This window comes from Anarhichas minor, unplaced genomic scaffold (genome assembly GCF_050575085.1).
Source record: "Anarhichas minor isolate MPS153535 unplaced genomic scaffold, ASM5057508v1 ptg000071l, whole genome shotgun sequence".
NCBI classification, from domain to species: Eukaryota; Metazoa; Chordata; class Actinopteri; order Perciformes; family Anarhichadidae; genus Anarhichas; species Anarhichas minor.
In genome coordinates, this window is record NW_027466517.1 from 2197902 (window position 1) to 2220965 (window position 23064).

At 45.4% G+C, this 23064-nt stretch overlaps 1 protein-coding gene across 2 annotated transcripts in view; it reads right to left on the minus strand.

Moving 5' to 3' along the window:
- Positions 1-23064, minus strand: part of nfia (nuclear factor I/A) — a 155484-nt gene that overhangs the window by 76782 nt on the left and 55638 nt on the right. For both annotated transcript variants that reach the window (XM_076079310.1, XM_076079309.1), the window contains exons 2-3: positions 19555-20083; positions 18272-18274 (exon numbers count right to left, since the gene is read on the minus strand). In XM_076079310.1, coding sequence (XP_075935425.1) covers positions 18272-18274; positions 19555-20083 — 532 coding nt within the window. The remainder of the gene's footprint in view (positions 1-18271; positions 18275-19554; positions 20084-23064) is intronic.

A 23064-nucleotide genomic window follows, 5' to 3' on the forward strand; every position in this document is an offset into this window, starting at 1 on the left:
GGTCTGCTAACTCGCAGTGTACAACACCAGAGTGTGACCAACAGTTAGCTCCATCTGCATCGATCTACATGCTGTTTGAGCCACAACGTGCTGCAAGACTCACCCAGCCAAACGAGCCACCAGCCAAACTCTGTGCATTATTTACAGTATTTAAAATTTAAAAAACTGTTTCTTACTTCTATATTTAACTGGCCATATTTTCTGTCATCTAATTTATTTAGCTTTTTAGCATAAAAGCAGTCAAATATGGTGTAAAAAATACAAGAAATCAGCCATTAAAAATAATGTAACGTGTGCGTTTTTCTGACATTCACATCATTATAAACCCCCCAAAGTTCCCCCAAATATTAGAGGACATGATCTCAACTGGAGTTAGGATAAAATTCTGATGCGAGATGCAATAATCCAGAATGACCCTTTCTGTAAAAAACACCCTCAGGTCACGACCCCCGTGCACCTGGTCTACCTCCGTGCCTCTCGCTCCTCTCCTCTCTCTGACTGAGCGAGCATTCCTCCACACTCGGTGCGCTCAGCTCTCATGATGCTTATTGGGCCAAATTAACTTATTTACAACAAGGCAATCTGTAACGAAAAAACTGCATTGCATCCCCGGCGAGCGGAACGATGGAGACGGAGGGACAAAAATCAATCAGGTTTCAGAAGCGGGGGGGGGGGGGCCTTCGAAGGGTTTTACAAAGATGACAACACTCACACACATTCAACCTGGCCTGCTCCTCTAAAGGTGGCGTGCATCACTGATGAGCTGAAGGCAGGTCGAGTCAGAACGTCACCGTGAGGCTGACGCAATGTTTTGTCTGATTATTGAGAGGCGAACAACATACAGGGGTCAAAGGTCAGTGATGCAAGATTTCTTCCATCCTCACAGGAAAAATATCAACCTTGACACTAGTTTGAAAAACTGAGGTATTGATTCTCAACTAAATAAGTTGAATCAACGCTTTTCCTCCCAAAATGTCATTTCCTGCCCTGTCTGTGGTTAAGACAATAAAAGCACTTTGTGAAGTTAAACGTCGTCTCAAATCACTTTTTTCTGTATCAAACCAGCCGTGACCTTACCTGAGATTTAGTTCTATACATTTCCAGGATTTTACAGAAAAATTAAGAGTTAAAAGTTAAGATAAGAATTATTGCAACAATATTGATACTGCAATATCAATTTGACGTAAAACACTGTGAAACAAATCCTCATTGTTTGACTCATGTCTCATGTCCAGTTCATCTCTCCATACATCTCCCCAGGGATGTGTGTGTGAGTGTGTGTACGAGTGTGTACACAGATCAATGCTGTGACTGTTCTGATAACTGAACACATGAATTCATATTGCGCGTCTGTTCTCATTGATCGGCTGCCGGTGACGACGCTGCTGCAGTATGAATGAACACACACACACACACACACACACACACACACACACACACACACACACACACACAAAACCAGAACACCTTTGTTAAATGTAGTAATCAATATGGAATCAATCAGTGAGTCGAACTAAATGTCGTCCCCGTCTCGTCTCGTCGTCCCTCTTCTGTTGGATCAGAGAGGAAACTGCGGACGGAGGAGGGGGGAGTCGTACCACCTTAAGACGACTGAGTGTGATTTAAGTGCAGGGTGAGAAGGGGGGGGGGGGCTTTAATAGAGCCTGAAGCTAATTGCTCCGGTGGCATCTTAAAGCTCGTCTCCCCCAAAAGCCCTTGGAGCCTGGAAACTGCTGCTAACAGAAGAGCTGCTGACACAGGAGGAGAGAGAGGGGAGAAGAGGGGAGGAAGGGGGAGAGAAGGGGAGAGGAGGAGAGGTGAGGAGAGTAGAGAGGAGAGTAGGGAGGGGAGGAGGAGAGGAGAGGACATGAAGATGAGAGAGGGAAAGAGAGGGGATAGGGAATGAAGGGAGGGGAAGACATATTGGAAGAGTGAATAGGAGAGAAGAGGAAAAAGAGAAGGAAGGAAAGATGAGAGGAAATGAGAATAGAAGAGAAAAGGAGGTGCAGGATATTAACAGTAGAAGAAGGGGAGCTGGAGTTTCTCTTCGCGCACCAGAAAACAAACTGAGGCCGCCGCTGTGAGTTATTCCTCAGGTCAGGAGTGAGCAGCCACACAAATTACCCCCCCCCCCACTCCTCCTCCTCCTCCTCTTCCTCCATCCCTCCTTCTGCAGTGAGAGGTGAGGAGGAGGAGGCTACAGGGGTAATAATACACCCCTAAGCCTGTCACTTCGGCTCAGCCCGGCGCAGGACCAACCCACAAAATAACGAAATATCAATTTCTCTCCCTTGGACTCCCTCCTCCTCCTCATCCTCCTCCTCCTCATCCTCCTCCCACTCCTCCAGGAGGAGGGAGGGAGGGAGTTAGAAAGTTGAGAAGGGAAAAGAACAGAGTTGAGAATATGAGAGAATCAACCCGTCCTCCTCTTAACATTAAATCAAGCACCCCAAAAAAGTTTTGATCTGAGCGCGTGCGGAGGCATCTTATCCGTCATGGACAAAGCAGCGGCAGAGAGAGCGGAGGCCACCGCCCTGCCTCTGCGGAGGAAGCCTCGGCGAGGCTCGGCGGCGTCTGAGGCGGGGAACGTTATACATATACATAAAACATAAAGAGAGCTGCAGTCCGGAGGATCCTGAACGCCTCATTACTCAAATGGAGAGCAACAAGGAAAAGTGTACAAGGTTAAAGTCATACGTTTGTTTTTGTTTTGTTCGTGCATTTTGAGCCGCAAGCGTCATGTGGACGCTCGTGGATGCAGAAACTAGAAATTGTGTCCAACCTGATACTCAATATTTCCATTTTTGTGCAGGAGGAGACTACACTCCAATCTCGCGACAATGGATACCTGGTCTAGTTTTTGCTCGCACCTCCAAAAATGTCTTCTGGCTGCTGATCCAGAATCTGTTGTAATCTCGGTATTCTAGCTGTTGTTTTTGTGACCACGGTGAAAGTATCCTCATTCGACCGGTTCGTACGATGTCTTACGAAAAAGTTGCTCCTCATTTTTTGTGCATTTTTCCCACGAAAGTCCAGCCACACGCTCGTTACACGCAGACAGTTTTTTTTAAAAGAAACTTCTGTCTTCGCAGGAAACAAATCAGTTTCGGCAACAAAGCTACTCGGTTAGATTTAGATTTAGGAAAAGATCGTCGTTTGGGTTAAAATAACAGTGTGTGATTTAGCGGTCTTTCCATGTCCTCATTCATGATTCTGAGGATAACATAAGAAAAAAATGTCATGGGATATCTACGAAATTACGGCTCACTAATTTCCCAAGTTTAATGACTAAGAAATTACATTTCTTTCAGCCTTCATCTGTCAAGATTTCTTTCACGTGAGCAGGTTTCCAGACTCCCTGTCTGCAGCATTTATTAAAAGGCGTGCATCAGACAGCTGTGAACTGTACATGAGCTTTTCAAACATCAGTGTGTGTGTGTGTGGGCAGAGGGAGCCATGGCGATGACCTTGAGGCCGGTCGGGAGCTGCGGTCACGGCTCGTGTGTGTGTGTCTATCTGTGTCATGTCGAGGCAGGGGTTGTGACAGCTCGCCAACCCAAAACCCCGGCGCTCCGACATCTGGCTCACATCTCCAGGAGCTCTTGCAACCTGGAAACCCTCTCCCAGCCCCCCAGCACCCACCCCTGCCACCTCCACCGACCCTCCGCTCACCTTCCAGCAGAACCGGCGCGTTTGTTTGTTTGTTTTTGATCCTAAATCCGCTGTGAAACCTCAACGGGAGGATTAAATCGAAAAGGGAAACAAAATGCCTTATTTGTTTTTTTTTGTTTTTTTGGGGGGGGGGGGTTTGCCACGTATATTCACACACCATCCACATCCTCACAGATCCTCACCCGCAGGATGTTTCCGCAAATCACTCAGCGCTGCAGGTAAACAGCTTCACCGAGAAAACAAACATCGTTCACACGCTGCCGCCGAGACGAGTTTTAATTGGTGAGGAGAAAGGCGAGTGGTTCGACAGCACAGATCGCTTTTATCTGCACCACGGAGGCTTTCTGGATTAAGTCTCTCTTCGGTCTGGTGGCCATTGTTTCAGAGAGGGGAAGAGGAGGGGGGGGGGGCAGCAACAAGTTATGCAGATGAGATGTTAATTAGGCGGAAAGTGAATGAAGTCTGGACCAGAACAAACCAGCCTGGAGGAAGACAGAGTGTGGGAATGAGGAGGCAGCTGCACTCCTCTTCTTCTCTTTATCTCCTTTATTCCCTCCTTCTCTCCTTTCCTAATTCCTTCCTGTCTTTCTCACCTCCCTCCTTCAGACTTCCTCTCACTTTTCTCCTTCCTCGCCTCCATCCCACGTTCCTAACACCGTCCCTTCATCCGTTCACTAGGCTTTACTTTCTTACTAGCTTGTTCCCTACTTCTCCCGCTGCTGTAATGAAGACGAGGAAGAAGAGAGATGACCCCCCCCCCCCCCCCCCCTCGCTCGGCGATGGAGGGAGCAGAAGGAGAGCGGAGAGGCTGAGCAGCGATTGACATGCTAATGAGGCAAAGACGAGGAGGCGACGGGATGTTGTTGTTGTTTTTTCTAATTTCTTGTTTGTTCCGAGTCGGAGGGGTGAGAGGTGAGGGAGGGGGTTTAAGAGCGTATCTTTAAGGATGGGGGGGAGATGAAGGAGCTCTCCTTGTTCTGGGCCACACAATAGAGGAGGCCCGAGGATGAAGGAGGGAAGAGGATGAGGCGGCTTGGGAACCTCCCAGGGGCTGCTGGGAAAAGCAAACAGCCGACCAATAGCTGATGGGCTGATGTCACACACACACACTCGGATTATCTCTAGCCAGATTATCATAAAAAAAAATAGATCACGATAAAGAAAACCTCCTGAAACACAAGATCGTATTGCGCTACCCATAAGCCTCAGTGGCCGCTGCGATGGTGAGGGCACTGAATGCCACCACATGGCTTGCTGAATTGCTCCAAAATTGATCAAAATGAGTTGATTCAAATGTCTAAAAACTGAATCTGGAGCTCTCTGATTGGATGTTTCGTTGTGGATTTCTTGGCAGCAGCCATAGATAAGAGAAAATTGGTAAACATGACTTTTCTTCAAACACTTAAGAGCCGATCTGCTCCTATGTTCTTCTCGCACAATGTTAGCGATGACTCAACCGAGAGAGTCCATCATGGACAGTCACCTGACTTCACCTAGAGGTCAAACAAACACTGGACGATGATTTTGTAAGCGTTCAGAGTTTCTAGATGAGAATAGAAATCTGCTCCGTCGCATGACGGAGGTATCCTAAGCGTCCAGTCAGCAGCTCCCCCCCCTCTATCTGTCCTCCTGTCTGTCCGTCCTGCGGCGCTCGCGTAAATTCTTCATTGTTTATTAGCTGTCACTTCCTAAATAGTACTTGCTGCGTCTTGCATACAGGCCCCCGAACGCCCCCCCCCCCCCCCCCCCCCCCCGGGAGGGAGGTGTGACGTTACAGAAAACAGGAGGGACGGGAGGCAACACAGAGCCGCGGATTCACCTACGGGATGACATTCAAAATCCTTCAAAATGCGTATTTTATTCCACATTAATCCACTTTATGGTGTACAATTTGTGATGCGTGAATTAAAGTATTACGAACAACACTGCAACTTAGTCCTGCGTGCTTTAGTGGATCTGTGTATTTGTCTTATTGAGATTAAGGTGAAACTGAATCTGATAATTTATACACCCATAACAAAGTCAATGTTATTTACAAGTGAATACACATTTGTGTATTTTAGGGGATTTTATGTGCAAGTTACGGTACATTGTAAGCATTAAACTGAGAACTTTAAGGTAGACTTCATTTAAATTTGCTGAGATTAAAGGACAAGTCAAATATATATACAACATTTCCCCATAAAAGAAGTTTATGGGTCAGTTCTGCATTAAATACTGTGAATCATACGACTGCATGATATCAGTCGGGTATATCGGTGTAGGATGTTAGCTGCAGCTAATTAAGCGCTTCATAAACCAAAAACAAACTCATTGAGCTTCTCCTCCACAGTGTTTACAGCTCGGAGACGCTCTGATGTTTCTATCAGCTACAGTCTGAACGCTCATGTGCAGCTCACAGCTGCCTGTGGTTTGGTTCCAAGACAGATTTTTGTTCCTGGTCCGTGTTAGTGCTGTGTTTCCAGCGACAGTCTGACTGACTGTCCCACTGCTGGATTCTCTGAGTGTTTCCTGCTGCAGTGCCCTTGAGCATGGAGCTGACAGCTTTTTTAGAGTTCAGCTGTGACGGCAAAACGAACGCTGGTTGGATGTGTTCTGATTTTTTTCAGATGTATAGTGACCCAGTGTTTGTAAAAAGGATTTCTTTTTTAGATCACATGTTTTCGAAATCACTCCTGAGTCGCTAGACACTTTGACAGAGTCGTTTGTGTCGCTAGTCACCTGAGTTGCTAATCACGTGAGTCATTTGTGTCGCTAGTCACCTGAGTTGCTAGTCACCTGAGTTGCTAATCACGTGAGTCATTTGTGTCGCTAGTCACCTGAGTTGCTAGTCACATGATCCGTTAGTCAGTCGTTTGTCAGTCAAGTTAACATCAAAAAAGCTCTTTTCCTTAACCTAACTACATAGGTTTGTTGAACTCCCTATGAAGACAGATGTTCACTCTGAAAAGACACTATGCATGTAACAAGCGAATATCAACACGCCGTCTCCGCCCCGTCTAAAACTGACACTAGAGAGGTACGTAGAGCTCAATAACTTTGACACTAATCAGCACTGACCCGTCTGCGGTATTTGACGCACTGTGGTGAGAATGTGCCGTCTAACCACAGATTCATGCCAGTCGCTCCAAAAGGCGAAGGGCAAATCACGGAGGACTTGTTGAGGCTGAAACAGTATTACATAGACACTGATATCAAATATTTTCAAGAGACACCCAACATATATCCGACCGGTGAGAGAGACGGGAGAGCAAGTTGAGTCCTGCAGCTGAAAGAGAGCGAGAGAGCCCACAGTAAAAGAGCATGTCAGTACATTTTAGAGGACACAGCCTTGCCGAGTGTCCGTTTTAGAACTAAAGCGTTTTGACGGTATTAGCTTATAACCCCCCCCCTCTCTCTCTCTCTCTCCCTGCACCCTTGAAAGCCTGCGGTGACCCAGGGATGTGTAAAACGGGGCGGCCAAATGAATTGCTCAGGCACTCGAGCTCTCCGAGCCATTACAGCGAGGAGCGGCCCTACCTGTGTTGAGTCAGCAGTCCCGCTCACTCTATCCGTCTAATGGACAGCGCAGGAATTTAATTAGCAAGAAGCCGCAGAGCGGGTTATGGAGAGGGGAGGGAGGGAGAGAATATATGTGCAGAGAGAGAGAGAGAGTGTGTCCTGTGTGTGTGTGTGTGTGGGGCCATCGAGCGGTCGACCCCTGCTGTCATCCTTTGGAAACCCCGTCCGTCAGCGGGGACAATCTATGCTCTTATCATCAGAGTCCTGTTTGTTTGTCCTACAGGGAAAGAGGGGGAGAGAGAGAAAGAGCGAGAGAGAGAGAGAAGGGGGGAGAGAGGACTGCCTTGCTCCAAGGCACTGTGGTGCAGGAGTGAGAGGTCAGCAGGGTCAAACAGCTGATGAGGTGTGTGATTGATTCAGTTTTCTCTCTGCGATGACACCAGCAACAGGCGGGGGGGGGGCGACCTCCGAGCAAGGCACTAAAGCTGCGTTTTCAAACCGACAACCTCGGTGCAGACTCCTTCATTAAAGTGAAACCAACTGTCTTTGCCAATAACAGGACAAATTCACTTTCAATAAGTGCAGAACTAAAGTCCTTTAGCAGGTTTTCGATGTTCATGCTGCTCTTGTAGTGTTACACAATAGCGTCATTAGCCAAGTATCAATCATATTATAATTCGAATTGCAGAGTCAAACTTCGCAAGCTGAACAGAACAGAATCTGCGGCTGAGTTTAAAGCAAAAAAAAACGTATGACTCCTCATCCCATCCTCTCCTCTCCTCTCCTCTCCTCCTCCCCTGTCACCATTCAGAGCTGCGTCTCCTCACACAGCGGCTCTACTGTAATTAAGATTGTGCTGCGATTCAAGGGAAGAGGAGCGAAAATGGTGAGCGAGTAAAGAAAGAAAAAACAATAAAGGAGTTGTCTGGGTTTCTTTTTTTTTTTTAAAGTGCGGGAGACCCCGGGGGTGGGGTGAGGAGGGTGAGGGAGGGGGTAGGTTTTTACCAATTAGCTCGGTCACCGGGGCCCACGTTCCCAGACACTTTCGCAGCTTAATCAAGTGGAGCTTTTGTCTCGTCTCTGAAAACACTTTTCTGCTTTAAGTGCGTGAATGAGACGGAGGGCCCCCGCCAGGGGCTGCCTGCGGAGGAGTCGGACGCACCGATCACACACCGCTAACGAGCTGGCGACCTGGACGAGCTCACACACACACACACACACACACACACACACACACACACACACACACACACACACACACACACACATAGAGGCAACAGCGGCTCACAAAAAGTGTGGAATCCATTACTGAGGAACAGGACACAACATCACACTGTCTGCATTGTAACAGCACGTCACAGCACAGATGAGCTCTCTACTTTAGACTCTGATAAAAGACAGTTGCCCAGTTGCATTGTGGGAAACGTAGGATCCAGTATTTTGGGGAATTTGACCATGTGATGTCCGTTTTGTTTTTGACTCTAAAAAAGGTGAAACTTAAAGCATCTCGACTTTTGGCGCTATAACAGCAGTTTGACTAAATAAACTGACTGGTTTTGAGTTGGAATCGGAGGAATTCTTTCAATGTACAGCAGCTTAAAGAGTGCACAGAGCTCAGTTAGATAAATAGATCTGGTTAACTGCAACACACACACACACACACACACACACACACGCGTCACGGATCAGCTCTGAATTATGATTTTTAGAAGTGTTTCCTTCCCGACCGCAGCAGCAGCGTCCGCGGCGGCTCCGTTGGGATAAACAGCGAGGGCTGCCAGCGCCTTGTGGCTTGGCACGGCGAGCCGACACAGCCTCATTATCCCCGCTCTCGCTTTTATTCACCACCGCCGCCACCAACCAACCCCAACCCCATCGGCTCGCAGACGCAGCGACCGAGGGCAGCGCTGGAGAGAAACAGTTCAATAATTCAGTTATCAGCTCCCCAACCTCCACCTCCACTAATCCTTCACTTGTCAATAATTCAAAATGAACATCTGACGGTGTCGACTGCGCGCACACACACACACACACTCACAGAAAACAACAAAAACAAAAGAAAAGGCGTCCTGATTCCACAGAATGAGCTCTTTGTGTGCTTCACCTCCTGGACTCGGGCCAAAGAGTTGGACAGTTTTTCCTCAAATATGCAAAGAGCTCTCTCTCCCTCTTTCTCTCTCTCTCTCTCTCTCTCTCTCTCTCTCTCTCTCTCTCTCTCTCTCTCTCTCTCTCTCTCTCTCTCGGACATAGCTGTCCTCTTCTCCTTCACCCTCCCGTCGTGTCCCTTCACCTACATCTACTTTCTGCTCAATTCTAATCCCCGAAAACAAAGATATTTTGTTAACGTTTCTTTGTGTTTGGGTGTGCGAGGCTATCTGGTTGTTCAGGTCTCACGCAGAGCGCCTCCTCCTCCTCTCCTGCCAAGTCGTTCCCCTCAAAAAGAAAAAACCCGCTGAATATTCACAGTGTAATTAATCAAGTGATCATTCTCATCAGATTCTAACTAATGAGCCACTTTTGTTAAAGACAAAAGGACACATCTTCTCCTTATCACGGATCCGTCACATCTCCTCCATAAGCCAGATGTCACACTCGTTTTAAAATACATTAAGGAACATTTAGGCATTCATAATGGGGGGGGGGGGGGGGGGGGGGTTCTTTTCATTGGGGGGGGGGGGGGGGGGGGGGTCTTTTAATGCTAAAAAGTTATGTAAACAAAACATAAGTGATTATTACTTTAAATCAGGGAATTGTCTCATGATTCATAGTTAGTTGACCAAGCTCAGCTCACCTGTGAATTATGGGATGTCCGTTCATTAAGTAACAAAAACATCAAAATATCAAAATATATTACTTTTTTTTGTTCTGTTTAAAAACCGTTGACCTTTACGTCTGATACTCCGGCCATCAGGGGGCGCCATCACTTCAGGGAAGACTTCTTTGACTTTTGTTTTGATGCTAACAGACCGCCGATGAATCAACACAGCGTTCGGAACGATCTCGCCAAACTAGAAAAAAAGCAGAACAACAGCAACATGGCGTCATCGCTCCGACCTTATTTCTTCTCTTCTTCTTCTTCTTCTTCTTCTTCTTCTATTTTTCAGCAGCCATACGGCACTCTGGAGCGTCTCTCCTTCCACCATCTGTGGAGACTTTCCCTGCAGACACTCGCAGCTGTCCTGGTTCATGTCGGCGTTCTCTTCACACAGCAGCGTCCCGACGGCTTCACACACAATGGGAGTGTGTGTATGTGTGTGTGTGAGAGAGAGACAGGGTTTGTGGTTTTTTTTTGGCACAGAACTCTCTCACTAAGCCTTTCAAGATGGACGAACGGACAGATACACGCACGGATTCAGTAAGAAGGAATCAGATGTGTCTCCTGTACAAAGGTCAGAAGAGTTCAAGAGGTCAAAAGTAGTTTTCTGCTGTATGAGAGTATAAAACAAATACTACTAACACTCGTCAGTACTTATAAAGAGCAACTTAATTGATTTGCTGCTGAGATCAAAAACAGAATCTGTGCAGCAGACGTGCAGATGTCCTGACTTCTAGTCCCAAAACACTGGATCCTACATTTCCCATAATGCAACTGGATATTAACACAGACACACGCTTTCCGTTGGTGGCCTCCAAGTCCATCGACAACCCTGATGACATCATTATGACATCATCAGGGTGTACGTGAACTAACCACTAACAGCCTTATTGATGTGTAAACCTGGTGTAACGGCCCTTTAACTGCCCTGTTAATTATTACAACTTTTACTGCTGAAACCTAGTTGCCTCTTCATTTAATTACAAAATAGATCGCATCTTTGTCCAGTTTTTTCTGCCTTCAGGCGACACAGAAATGAAAAATCACAGCTTGTTGTTTTTTTCAGTTTTGTCTCTGAAGCTTCAGCGCGAACAAAAAAGCACCGAGCAGGAGCCAGACACCATTTTGTTGGCACGGCTGGCACACAGTCTGGCCTGCTGTGGGGGCTCTGGTGAGGGTCTGTGTAGCTAAGGATCCCCCCGCCATCATCAGGGTGGTGAGGGGGGGGGGGGGGGGGGGGGGGTCCTTAGCTTCACAGAGCCAGCACATTTCACCGCTACCTACATCCCTACAGGACGACCTCCGCAAAAAAAGACCTTAAGATCACTGTGTGTGCGTCGGAGGAGGAGAAGAAGAAGAAGAAGAAGGAGAAAGAATGAAAAAAAGATGCAAAGGAAGGGAAAGGACAAATACAAGAAGAGAAGAAGAAAATGAGAAACAATGATGAAGAGAAAAGAAGAAATCAAATCAGAAAATACAGGACTGAAGAAGAAATATTAGAAATGTGGGAACATTGTGGAGAAAGGAGAGCAAAGAGAAGATAAATAGAGGTGTAAAAAAAGCTCATAGTTTGTTCTCCTCCACTCTTCTTCCTCCCTTCTGCTTCTCCTCTTTCACTTGACTCCTTTAATTTTACCTCCCATTAACGGGCAATGATGCAGAATTAATGGTCTTCGCCAATCCACTGCTAAGATCTGACCTTCAGGTCTGATCAGGTCCGGTAGGGTCCAGTTGTAATGCAGCAGTGATCATGGCTCATCATCATCATCATCATCACCATCATCATCATCACAAGAGAATAAATCAATATGTTGATGACATCTCTACTGCTGTTCTTTTCCACTGTGGCAGCTGGTATATTTGTGGAGCATCCACATGCTGCTGTCGTGTTACTGTTCGCTCTGATCTGATCCAACTGTCCTCCAGTCTCTTATTTTGAAAAATGTATTTATACAGGATGGGTCCTGGCAGGTTTTTACTTGGATGTAATATCTACAGTCTTCATCACACAGTCGAGGAGAGTTAAACGTACCCCCCCCTCCCCGAGACGAAAAAAAAAAAACCCGGTGTTTATTTCTATGAAAGTCCAAGATCAAGTTCAGACGCCATTACTCAACACAGAGGTACAGTGTGTGTGTGTGTGCTATGTTTGTTTGTGTTGTGTTCGGGATCAGTCGGCTCTGGCAGCCTCTTCAGCGAGAGCAGAAATATGTTCCAAGCTGGAATATTTGCAGTGGGGAAATCCGCCGAAAGCTCGGCGTTGACAATACACTCTAAACCGGATTACCTGACTTCACCGCGCCGCACGTCGAGGGATCAGCTGATATCTGCCTCACTGAGGGGGGGAGGGGGGAGGAGGAGGACACCAACCTGAACGCTCTGAACTGCTCCTTCATTTCACCCAAAACCGTTTTATTTCTTCTGCTCAAGCTTTAAATTGAAGTGATTTTTTTTTTTTTATATCAGTAAGTCCACATGTCTTCAACACACAATCTATTTATATTTTATTATAATTACATTTGAATATGATCGGATAGAGGAGACATGTTGGTGGGATTTAGCTCTGTCAGAAAACGTATTGATCGTGTAAAATATGTTTTTGGTCCTGAGTTTTGGAGGAGGATTTAACAGTTCCACTGAGCTTTTTTGAACCAAAACCAGCTCGTTGTCGTTGCTTCTCGTAACTTAATTTGTTTTATTTGTTTCCCCACGCTGTAGAAAAACAGGTTTGTTTCTTCTTCTGCGTTCCGTCTGTGGTCGACCTGCTGACAGAGTGCCGACCATGTGTTCCTCTTTATGAATGAGCCCCAAAGCTCATTGACCATGAATGGTACAATGTGTGTGTGTGTGTGTGTGTGTGTGGTGGGTCGGGGGTGTTTCCGTGGTCACAGTGTGTACCACAACACAAGTATGTGGGGTTGTTTTTACGCCTTAAATGGCTCCACATGATGACAACTGGAGCAGCGGCAGGAGAAGAAGAAGAAGAAGAAGAAGAAGAAGAAGAATAGGAATAGAAGGAAACGTACGAGAACCACACACGCGCACGCAAGTCGCCATCTTTGACTTTTCTCTGGTAGCGACAGGAATCTTCATCAGACCTGCTGAGAGCTGATTTTGTCTTTAAACGTCACATTTAAAGGGACAGTTTGCGTTTTCTGCTCTCTGTTACAGTTTGATCTGGATATCAGCTGCACAAAAACAAAGACACAAAAAACTGTCCAGTGAACAGTTATTAATTCTGCCCCACAATGTTTGCACTGAATAACACAAACCAAAAGATGATATTCACGTTACATCACTCTGATACATCATTGTCGCGCTCGCGCTGGAGGATACGGGCGGAGCGGTGGATCAAACCCCCCGAGCTGCACCGACAGTTTTGAAGAGGTTTTGCTTCACAACATTTCACTGATTTATGGAGCTCCAAATTAAAAGCTGCCGTTTTCATATTCAGTCATTCTGCCTCCCTGTTTCGTTTTTTTGCTGGTTCAACTTTCCTTTCTTTGACTTTTAGATTTCCACGCGCACTACATCATTCTGCACATGACGATCAAGATGCACAGTTTCCACTTAAAATCTTTTGAGTCTTAAATCCCGACATATTTTTTATCTAGCGAGCTCCTGAACGCAGCACGCCTCCAGCTTGGGGAAACAACAGAGAAGTAAAAGCAGTGAGTCCTGCTGCATTTTGTCCTACAATACTAAACATTAAACAGATACATAAAGGACACAACAGACCTTGTTGTGAGCAGATTCATTGAGGAACTATTTTCTTTCCGCCATAGTTCCTTCATGAAACTGCTCATTTGGTATCGCGAGAATGTGAAATAAAGCTCTGAGAGTCTTAACGTGTTTTGAATTGACGGAAACGTCAAAGATGGAGGAGCAGAGGTTTGTGTGTTGCATGTGCATGAGTGACTGTGTTCAGGTGAGTGTGTGCGGGAAGTCGTGTGTGTAGTTTAGGGGTCGGCTGGTCAGAGCTCCGGCAATTAGTTCAGAGACGAAGCTCCAAATCTCTTTAAGAGCTTAGGAGGACGGAGGGAAGTGGGTCAGACGTCTTTACACAAACACACACACACACACACGTGACGCACGCTTGCTGTTTGCGTGGTATCAACCCTGCAGGTCGTGTAAGGTGAACTGGAAACCTTCACATTCTGTAGGTTGGACCCTGGTTATGTCACCTGACACATGATATCCTCCAATTGTGCTGCCGGAGAAGCTTTCTGAAGGACCACGTGAGGCGAGATGAAGTCACACAAACACTTCTACGTCCTACATCTAGTACGCACCAGTAGATGGACACCAAAAGTAATAATGGGTTAGGTTATTAAATCCTAATATACAGTATCAAGGCAGTTTAGCTGTACAACAGAAGTGACGGTGTTGAAACGTAGCCACGGACTCTACTTCAGTTTTAAAGTGCTTCTCTAGACTTTTCTTTTCATTTGGTTCTACTTCTCAATATCATGCTCAATATTACTTTTCTGTTATACTTTCCATTCGGCACTGGTGTTAGTATCACTTTCTATACACTTTGTATTTTTTTCTCTTGTATTTAATCTTTGTTGTTGCATTTCATTTTTTCTATTTTAGTTGAATTGATTTATTAACCGTCATAAACTACTAAATAGAAGCCGTATAGAGACATGTAGAATATCAGCAGATTAATACTACGGTACAAGTGAAGGACCTGAATGCGGCTGCACCTCTAAAAAACAAAGCGGCTGGACGAAAGAAAGAGAGAGAGAAAGGTATAGAAGACACTGAGGAGTATCTTGAAGAGAAGATTGTTGGCTACACCTCCTCTCCCCAAAAGTCTTCCCCCTCTCAAGCTGAATGCTAAATCATCTTAAAGTAATCTTTAAAGTAAAAATGAATGATTCTGCGTCTGAAGGAAGACGTCAGCGGACTGAAACCACCTCTGTGAAGTGATCCACCGCGGAGCCACTGACTTTAATGCAAAACTCATTCTATCAAACTTTTATGATTCCATCTCTCTAATTATCTTTAATTGACTTTACTGCGCACATAAATATTATCTCGTTAGTAATAAACGTTAACGTCTTTATTTCAGGCTGTGATGGTTCTTAATCACAAGGCGCAGAGCGGACGAAGTGCTGCCGTCGACCTTTTCCCACCTTTTGTTCGAGAGCGGGGCTGCACACCACCAACTAGCCAGCCCCCCCCCCCGTGTGTGTTGTTAATGGGGGGGGGGGGGGGTATCCTAGAGGTTAAACGGCTTGATGATAGGGGTCATCAGACCCCTATCACGGCCTCCACGGTTTGACCTCCGACCTTTCGGCACGTGTTGAGCGTTCCTGCAGTGGCAACACCCGCTGCTGCTGCCGCCGAGGGTGAGCTCGTAAATCAGTGACGGGAGCGGGAGGAGGGTGACTTTTGACCCCCAACTTGTTCCTGAGACCGGATCAATCGCTGTCAGATCTGGTCTTTAACATACAACTGATCCACTTTCACACCTAGATCAAAGCTGCACCCCTCGTCATTGTCATTTATGATTCATTCATTCATCATTTAGGAAGCTCAAACCACAGAATGATTTGTTACTTAATGGCTTAAAGTGTCAACTGAGTAAAAGAACTTTCACTTTTCAACCAAATGACCTTTTGTCCCCAAATGACCAAATCCGGCGGAGGACTTGGACCCCAGAGACCAGGGTTCACATCCTGCCTAGATTTACACAATAAAAGCATCTGGTTAAGGATCAGGAAAGATGACTTTTGGTTGAATATGGTTAAAAACACATCCTTTCTGTGCAACATTTAACCAGGACGTCATCTTTCCCTCAACTTTTAATGAGAGCTGCGAGAGTCTAACCACGACCATAAAAATGTCATTCATGCAGAAAGAAATTAAATAAAATATGCAAATATGTTGCAGATACACTCAGTATTCAGTAATTTTGCGACTTAAATATGTTCTTTTAAAAAAAAGTTCCCTTGGTAAATGAACCAATCTGATTTTTTCAGTTCAGATCAAACACCAATACTTTGGGTATCGGCTAATACAGAATATCAATCCAATAGCAGTGTTTCTTTAATGAGCTGTGTGGAAGTGACTGGGATCATTATTTTATGTGTCAGATTTGTTTTCCTAACTTTGTACAATGAAATGTAACAAATAAATACATAGATATAAATGCACTGAATTGTTAAGGTATCCGATAGCAGATCGGCCCGTTGTTGCTGATACCTGATTCGACTATTTGAGTCAGTATCTGTCCGATATCCGATATCAGTATCAGTGCATCTCTAGTTGAAAACTGTAGCCACTCCGGTCTGAAACGAGAGCAACAGGAGAACTATAAGGAAAACCAACACCTACTGTACGAGTACGACAAGAAGAAAAAAATACAATTGGAGAATAAAAAGTGTGATAGGCAGGACAAGTCAGAGTCAAAACGGCAAGATAATAGAAAAGAAATGTCCTAAAACGGGACTTCAGCCAACAGAATCTCTTCAAGTGAAAACAGAAACACTGACAAACTGCGAACACCAACCAGCTCAACTACCAAGCTGAAACCAACTTCAGCCCTTACGTCTTTTGAGGTTTGTTAACCGTCCCGCTGCTGAACACTCACAGGATTAAATAATAAATGGTTGGTGGTGCGCTGCGGTTTCCGCTGGCAACACCGTTGGTCCTCAGCCCCCCTCCATCCCGAGCGATGCGGGCATGAATTTAATTACCGACTCTTTGACGTCCTGACAGGCCACGCCTCCGGTCCTGCCAGCCCTCTGAGGTCAGTCCGAGCTTCACGTGGCTTTTAATCAACGCCGCCGCTCCAGAGGAGCTCCGCTGCCTTAAATAAGAGGCAGGAAGAAACCCGATCCTTCTTCGCCCAGACTAGGGGGGGAGGAAGAGGTGTGGGTGGGCATCCAGTTTTGCTCGTCTCCCTCTCAAGAGACTAAGTCCTGAACACTCAAAAAGGCTTCAACATTCTGGAATCAAATATAAAACCTAAATTTAGCAAAAGACAAAACCAAAACCAACATATTCTCAAGACTTGCCACCACAAATGCCCTGTGACAAGCAGCCAAACCCCAGTTTATTCAACCTCACTGAGGGTTTCTCACTCTGTGCCAAGATCCAGAGCTTTTCCGACCGAGCGTCCACCCTCGAAATAAAACCGCGAACACGGCGACTGCAGCAGCAGCAGCAACGTTTTCCTCTTGGACTGAAGGGAGCTCAGTGTGAACCTGCACACAGCTGATCGCTGCGACCGCACAGTGATAACACACACGGGGGGGGGCATAAGTCTGTGAGAGGGAAATGATTGGAGTTATGGTTCAGAGATCTTTCCAGAACGCAAACGAGTGTTTGTGACTGCCGACGGGTCCCGGATGAAACTTCACTGCTTTTTCTGACATTAAAAATGTTCCCATGAATGTCCTCTTAAAAAAACTAATCTTTTAGATTTTCTTTTTCCAGTTGGGTCTGCATTTGAACCCCACCAAAAAGATTTCCTCAGCAGAAAGAAATCAACTTGTTTCCGGCAGAAATTGACAAACAAAAAAAGGAACATTGGGGCATTTTGAGGCAGTTCTGCAGCTTTCAGTCATATCGCATGATCTTCCTCAGCGGCTGGAGTTTATTAATTTAATCATCACACTTCAAATTTCCTGAGCACTTTAAAGACTTCTAGTCCACTTTTGCTTAAACGTCTGCTCCTGCTGATGACCATGGGATGTGATCGAAAGGTCCAGAAGCAGCTGCTAAATGGACCTTGAGGGGATTTGATTCCAACGTCAAGAATTAACTTTGAAATTCAATAAAAACGCAATTGACTTCAGAAAATACTTGAAACCTTTATTGGAACTAGGTTGAAATATTTGATATTAATATTAATGAATGAATTAATAAATAATTAATTATTGAATACGATTTTTTCTCAGAAAATAAAACTTTGGGGACTTGATTACAGACGGAAAATGCTAAGTAGAACATATTGAATTATCAGTTTTCCCAGTGAAGGAATCTGATAGTGGATCTTGTGGATTATTTTACACCGACGCCGTCCTCCTTTTCTCAAGAAAACTCCAAATCCCCAAACAAACTCAGGAGCTCGGTGCCAAGCACTTATACAGTCTGCCAAACGCCTCCTCTGCATGCTCGCTGCTGCACGCACAAATACTCCAACCAGCCAAATCATTTTCCCGTGGAATCAGTGGCAAATCGGGGGAAAACGTGCTGAGCAATCACTCCAAAGATAATTGTTTTTTAAACATGGAAGGTGTGCCAGCTTCACCCAGAAAACACAGCGACCTGCTACCGCTCTCAGGGGGCCCGCCGGGGTGACGGGGTTCTGGCACAGACCTTTTCTTGTTTCCTCAGACTTCTGCTTTACTGACCGCTGATGAAATTACGCCTGTCTGCAGCTGATAACACGCTCGCTGGGAGAGGGAGCTGGATTCTTCATCCTCAAACTACCAGATAAACAAGTGTCATCGACACACTGATGAGTGTGTATCTGAACCCTAAAAAAGAATAGATCTGGAGAATTTCTGGAGAAAACTTGTTTTTCAGCAGAAACTTTTTCAGCTACTTTTCAAAAAATATCTTGAAACAAGCATTTAGAAGAAGTTCTGAAGCTTTCAATCAACTCACATGTTCTTCCTCAGCAGATGGGAGTTTTTTTCTGAGCACTTTAAAAGACTTCTAGTCCACCTTCGCTTAAAAGTCCAGTCATTCATTGTCTGCACCCACTGATGACCATGTGAGACGACTGAAAGGTCCAGAAACAGCTACTAAATGGACCTCAAGGTGAGATTGTTTGCCAAAAGATTCCGACGTCAAGAAGGAACTTTGATGTTCAAGACAAAAAAAATATGATTTTAGAAAACACGCATCTGTAGCCATATAACCGCAACATCTTTGGTTGAATTCCGGCCTCATGACCTTTGTTACACGCCATACCCTTTATCTCTATCTGTTTCCTGTCTGCCTCCACGCTATTGTCCATCTACAAAAGGCTCCCCAAAAAAATTATCTGAAAAAGACAATAATACCCGATGAGTTTAAATCTGACATTTAAATCCCTCCAAGAAAACAGTCCAACGTTCTTTGGAATGATTAAGCTGCTTGACCTATTGTCCAAAGTTAGAGTACATCTGCTTGGACCGGTAGCTAACGTAACCCGTCGATGGAAGTAGATAATGTGGCAGATTTGTAGACGGATTACAAGCCACAATCAAACTGGAAACTAGAAACAGTAAGTGTAAAACAGGAAAGCATGTAGCTAACATTGACTACTGCTTTCAGTCAGGGATCTGTCTAACGCTCTGAATGTTCCGTCAACGAATATCACAACTAAATGCTCGATTTTTGGCCGAGGATTCCTGTCACCAGTCGATAAGTTCCAGAGTATCGGTGCTATTTGTTTGAAGTAATGTGACACTTTTCAGCCACGCATCACAGAATGCCACAACAAACAGGACTGTGGAGCGTCAGATGTTGCGAAAGACCAAACAAAGAGCTGCAGCTTCAGCAGCTCGGCGACACAACACACACACACACACACACACACAAAGAAGAAGAAGAGAACTTACCTGCGTGCACGAAGTAGGCCAGGTAGAGATCCAGCTCCTTGACGGAAACTCCAATGTGATGCGGCTGCACGCACAGGATGTGGTTCGAACACTGCGGAGACTTTACCAGCCTCTCCCCGTCAGTGCTTTCGAGGGGAATCCCTTTGAATAAAATCACCATGACCAGGTCCAGCCTCCACACTTTGTCCGCCTGGCGCAGGCAGTCGATCCGCCTCATCTTGCCCTTCTGGTCGGGGTTGGACAGCACGCAGCACGGCGGCTTCTTCCCCGTCACCGTCAGCACAAAGTCCTCCCGGAACTCAGGCCGGATGTCCTTGCGCAGCTTGGCCAGGAGGCGCGACGCCCACTTCTGCTTAACCTCGGGTTTCTCGCCGAGCAGCTCGTCCTTCACGGCGCGCTCCTCCTCCTTGGACATGCGCTTCTCGTGCTTCTTGAAGTACTTCCTCTTGCGGGCCTGCAGGTTGAACCATGTGTAGGCGAAGGCCCGGACGTGGGGCAGCAGGGCTTCGATGAAAGGATGGAATTCATCCTGAGGGACAGAGAGGAGAGTTGTGGTGAGACGGGGAGGGAGCAACAAGTTAATGCAAAAGTAGATTTAAGAATGGAAAAATGATAACAGTATCATATGTATATATATATACATATATATATATATGTATGTACTGTGTATCATGTTGCTCCATCTCTTCATTGAAGCTGTTAAACAGACTGATTCAGCTAAACCACAGACTGTATATAAGAAGTGGACGCAATCGTGACGTCACCCATCGGTTTGTGGACTGACGTTTTGATGGTTTAAGTTCGTCAATTTCGCCGTCGCCATCTTGGATTACAGCCGTCGCAATGTTGTTTTTTTCTGCAACCGATAAACAGAAGTGACCATATTTGGAATGCGGAGGAGTGACATAGAGACGACGTATACGGTTCAGGTAGCGGCAGCGACCTGTCAATCACAGTAAGCCCCGCCCTAAAGCATACCCTGCTTTATGGTCTGTTTGACTCTAAATGGACCGTAATTTACTAAATGAACATCATGCTGTATTGAAGAAGACTTGAAACTGGAGATTGAGACCATAAACTCATGTTTACAATGTTTACTGAGGGAATAAATCAAGAGAGAAGTAGAGTCATTTTCTCATAGACTTCTATACAATCAGAGGAGTCGCCCCCTGCTGGACTTTAGAGAGGATGCATGTTTTAAGACACTTCCACTTTGGCTTCACTCGGCAGAACTGGAGGTTGCCATCTGAGCCGAACGTATCCGGTATCTTTGGATCTCCACTAGATCTGGAAATAGGTTTCTGAGTTTGAACAAAGTTTGGCTGCACAGTACAGTTTGTAATGATTAAAAAACTAGTAGTGAAAAGTAAATTGTAAAAACTGGACACTTAGTAATTACTAACTTGTTTTTAAAGATGCCAGTGTAGCTAGATCAGGATTTGTTTTTCCTAACATGGGGTTTTGTATCATGAACAGAGAAAAGAACACATTTCTACACTACAGAGAAACGCCCGGAGAACTCCCCAAAGGGATACTATTTTAAAACTTTTACAGCTTCTAGATCAGCGGGAGAAGAACAGAAAGGAGAAAAGAAGGTAAGAGGGAAAGAAAGATAAAAAAGGAAGGAAGGAAAGATGGAAATAGGAAAGAAAGTAGAAAGTATAAAAGGAAGGAAGAGAAAAGGGAAGCGGGGAAAGACGGAACATAGAAGACAAGATGGAACACAGAAAGGCAGGATGGAATAGGTGGAAAAAGAGAAGAGTAGAAAGCACAGAGGCAATAAGAGAGAAGAGGAAACCAAAGGAAGGAAGGAAGGAAACTAGAAGCAGTGAAGAAAAGAAAGAGAAAATAAAGAAGGAAAAGAATGGACATCGAAAGGAGGGTAGAGAAGAAGTAGAAAGCACAGAGGAAGGACACAAAGAAGGAAAGTAGGAAAGGAAGGAAGGCAATAAGAAGCGATGAAGGAAGGAAAGGGGGAACAAAGGAGAAGAAGTAGAAAACGCAGATGACACATAGAAGGAAACTAGGAAAGGAAGGAAAAAAGAACAGAAACAAAAGAGGAGAGTCAGTAAGTGAGTAAAGACGAAGGACAGAATGAAAAGCATGGTGAATAGAAGGAGTTCAGAAAGGAAGAGAGGAAACAATGACGGAGAGAAGGAAAACAGCAGATACAAAAGGAGAGAAGATACGAAAAAAAGAAAGAGATAAAGTGTTTTCTGGAGTTGTTTTATTTCAGGCTGCAGCAGAGAGTCTCTCCGAGACTCTTCGCTGTCAGTTCAGCCTCTTTCTTGGCTCCCAGGCAGGAATGTGGGTCTTTGGGGGTCTGTGTGGGGTTCTGTGTGGGGGTCTGCCAGCCCCCGAATAAACACAGCGACCGACCAGAATCACACAAACCAAACAGCCGAGCAACAGGCCAGCGGCAGCCGAGCGGGAGGGAAGCTGCCGCAGAACGCAAACACTGGCGCTCTGGGTCGCACCGCGCGGAGGATTATAGCGGCATTAAAGGTGCATTATGTGGCTTTTGGGCTGATGAGGGCTGTGTAGTTATTACCAGGTGGGAATGTGGTTAGACGGCATGTCGTGGATTAGACCCAATTTGGGGTTGGTTACACCTGCCCCCCTCCCACAACCACCACAAAACCAGGCTTATCCCGAGCAGGAAATGAACACATTAGGCTGAAAGAGAAAAGTGTCACAACACGGAGACGGGAGGCTGAATGAAGCGTAGACGGGAGGCACAGAAACAAACACATCCACAGATCTTAAAAAGGCTAAAGGAGGAGGAGTTAGAGGCGGAGAGAGGAGAAGAGCTTCCTGTTAAAATGTTATTACAGCTTGTTGAGGCGATTTTTATAAAAAGCACAAGGTCTCCGTAAACTCGGAGGCCGGCGAGGTGAGCAGCTGCGCTGTGAAAACCTCAAATATTTAACGTATTAATGTGCCACATCACAACACAATTAGCCTCAAATCTAGTCTGAGAAGCAGGTTTTTACTAAAACGAGGAAACCTTCAGACGGTGTTTTGTTCTTGAAAGGCGTCACGGCACTACGATTAGGAAAAACCTAGAAACGTGGTGAAGTGGGGAACGAGCCACACTATCTCTGGATCTGAGTATTACTAGTGAAGACAACATACCCCATACCTATATGACACTTTTTCAGATTCCTCATTTTGAGAAATTTTTACATTTTCCAACGAAAAACCAAAGCAGCTTTACAATTGTGTCTCAATGAAATATAGTTTAAAGGTAAAGTTTTTTAGGGTAAAACTATGACTTTAAGGAGGAATACATGATAAAAGAATGAATCAACAAGCCTATGTGTTTTAGCATGATGACTTTTGACAGTCAGAAAAGTATGGAGGTTCAAAACATCTGTCCACAATCTTGTTTGAAGACAAATGGCACTGCAGATCATGTGACCATTGGTCCCTCAATGAATGGGCTCCACCAGCGAATAATAAAAACATTAGAAGTTGAGCAAGTCTCAAGTCTCTGAAACTGATTTTCAT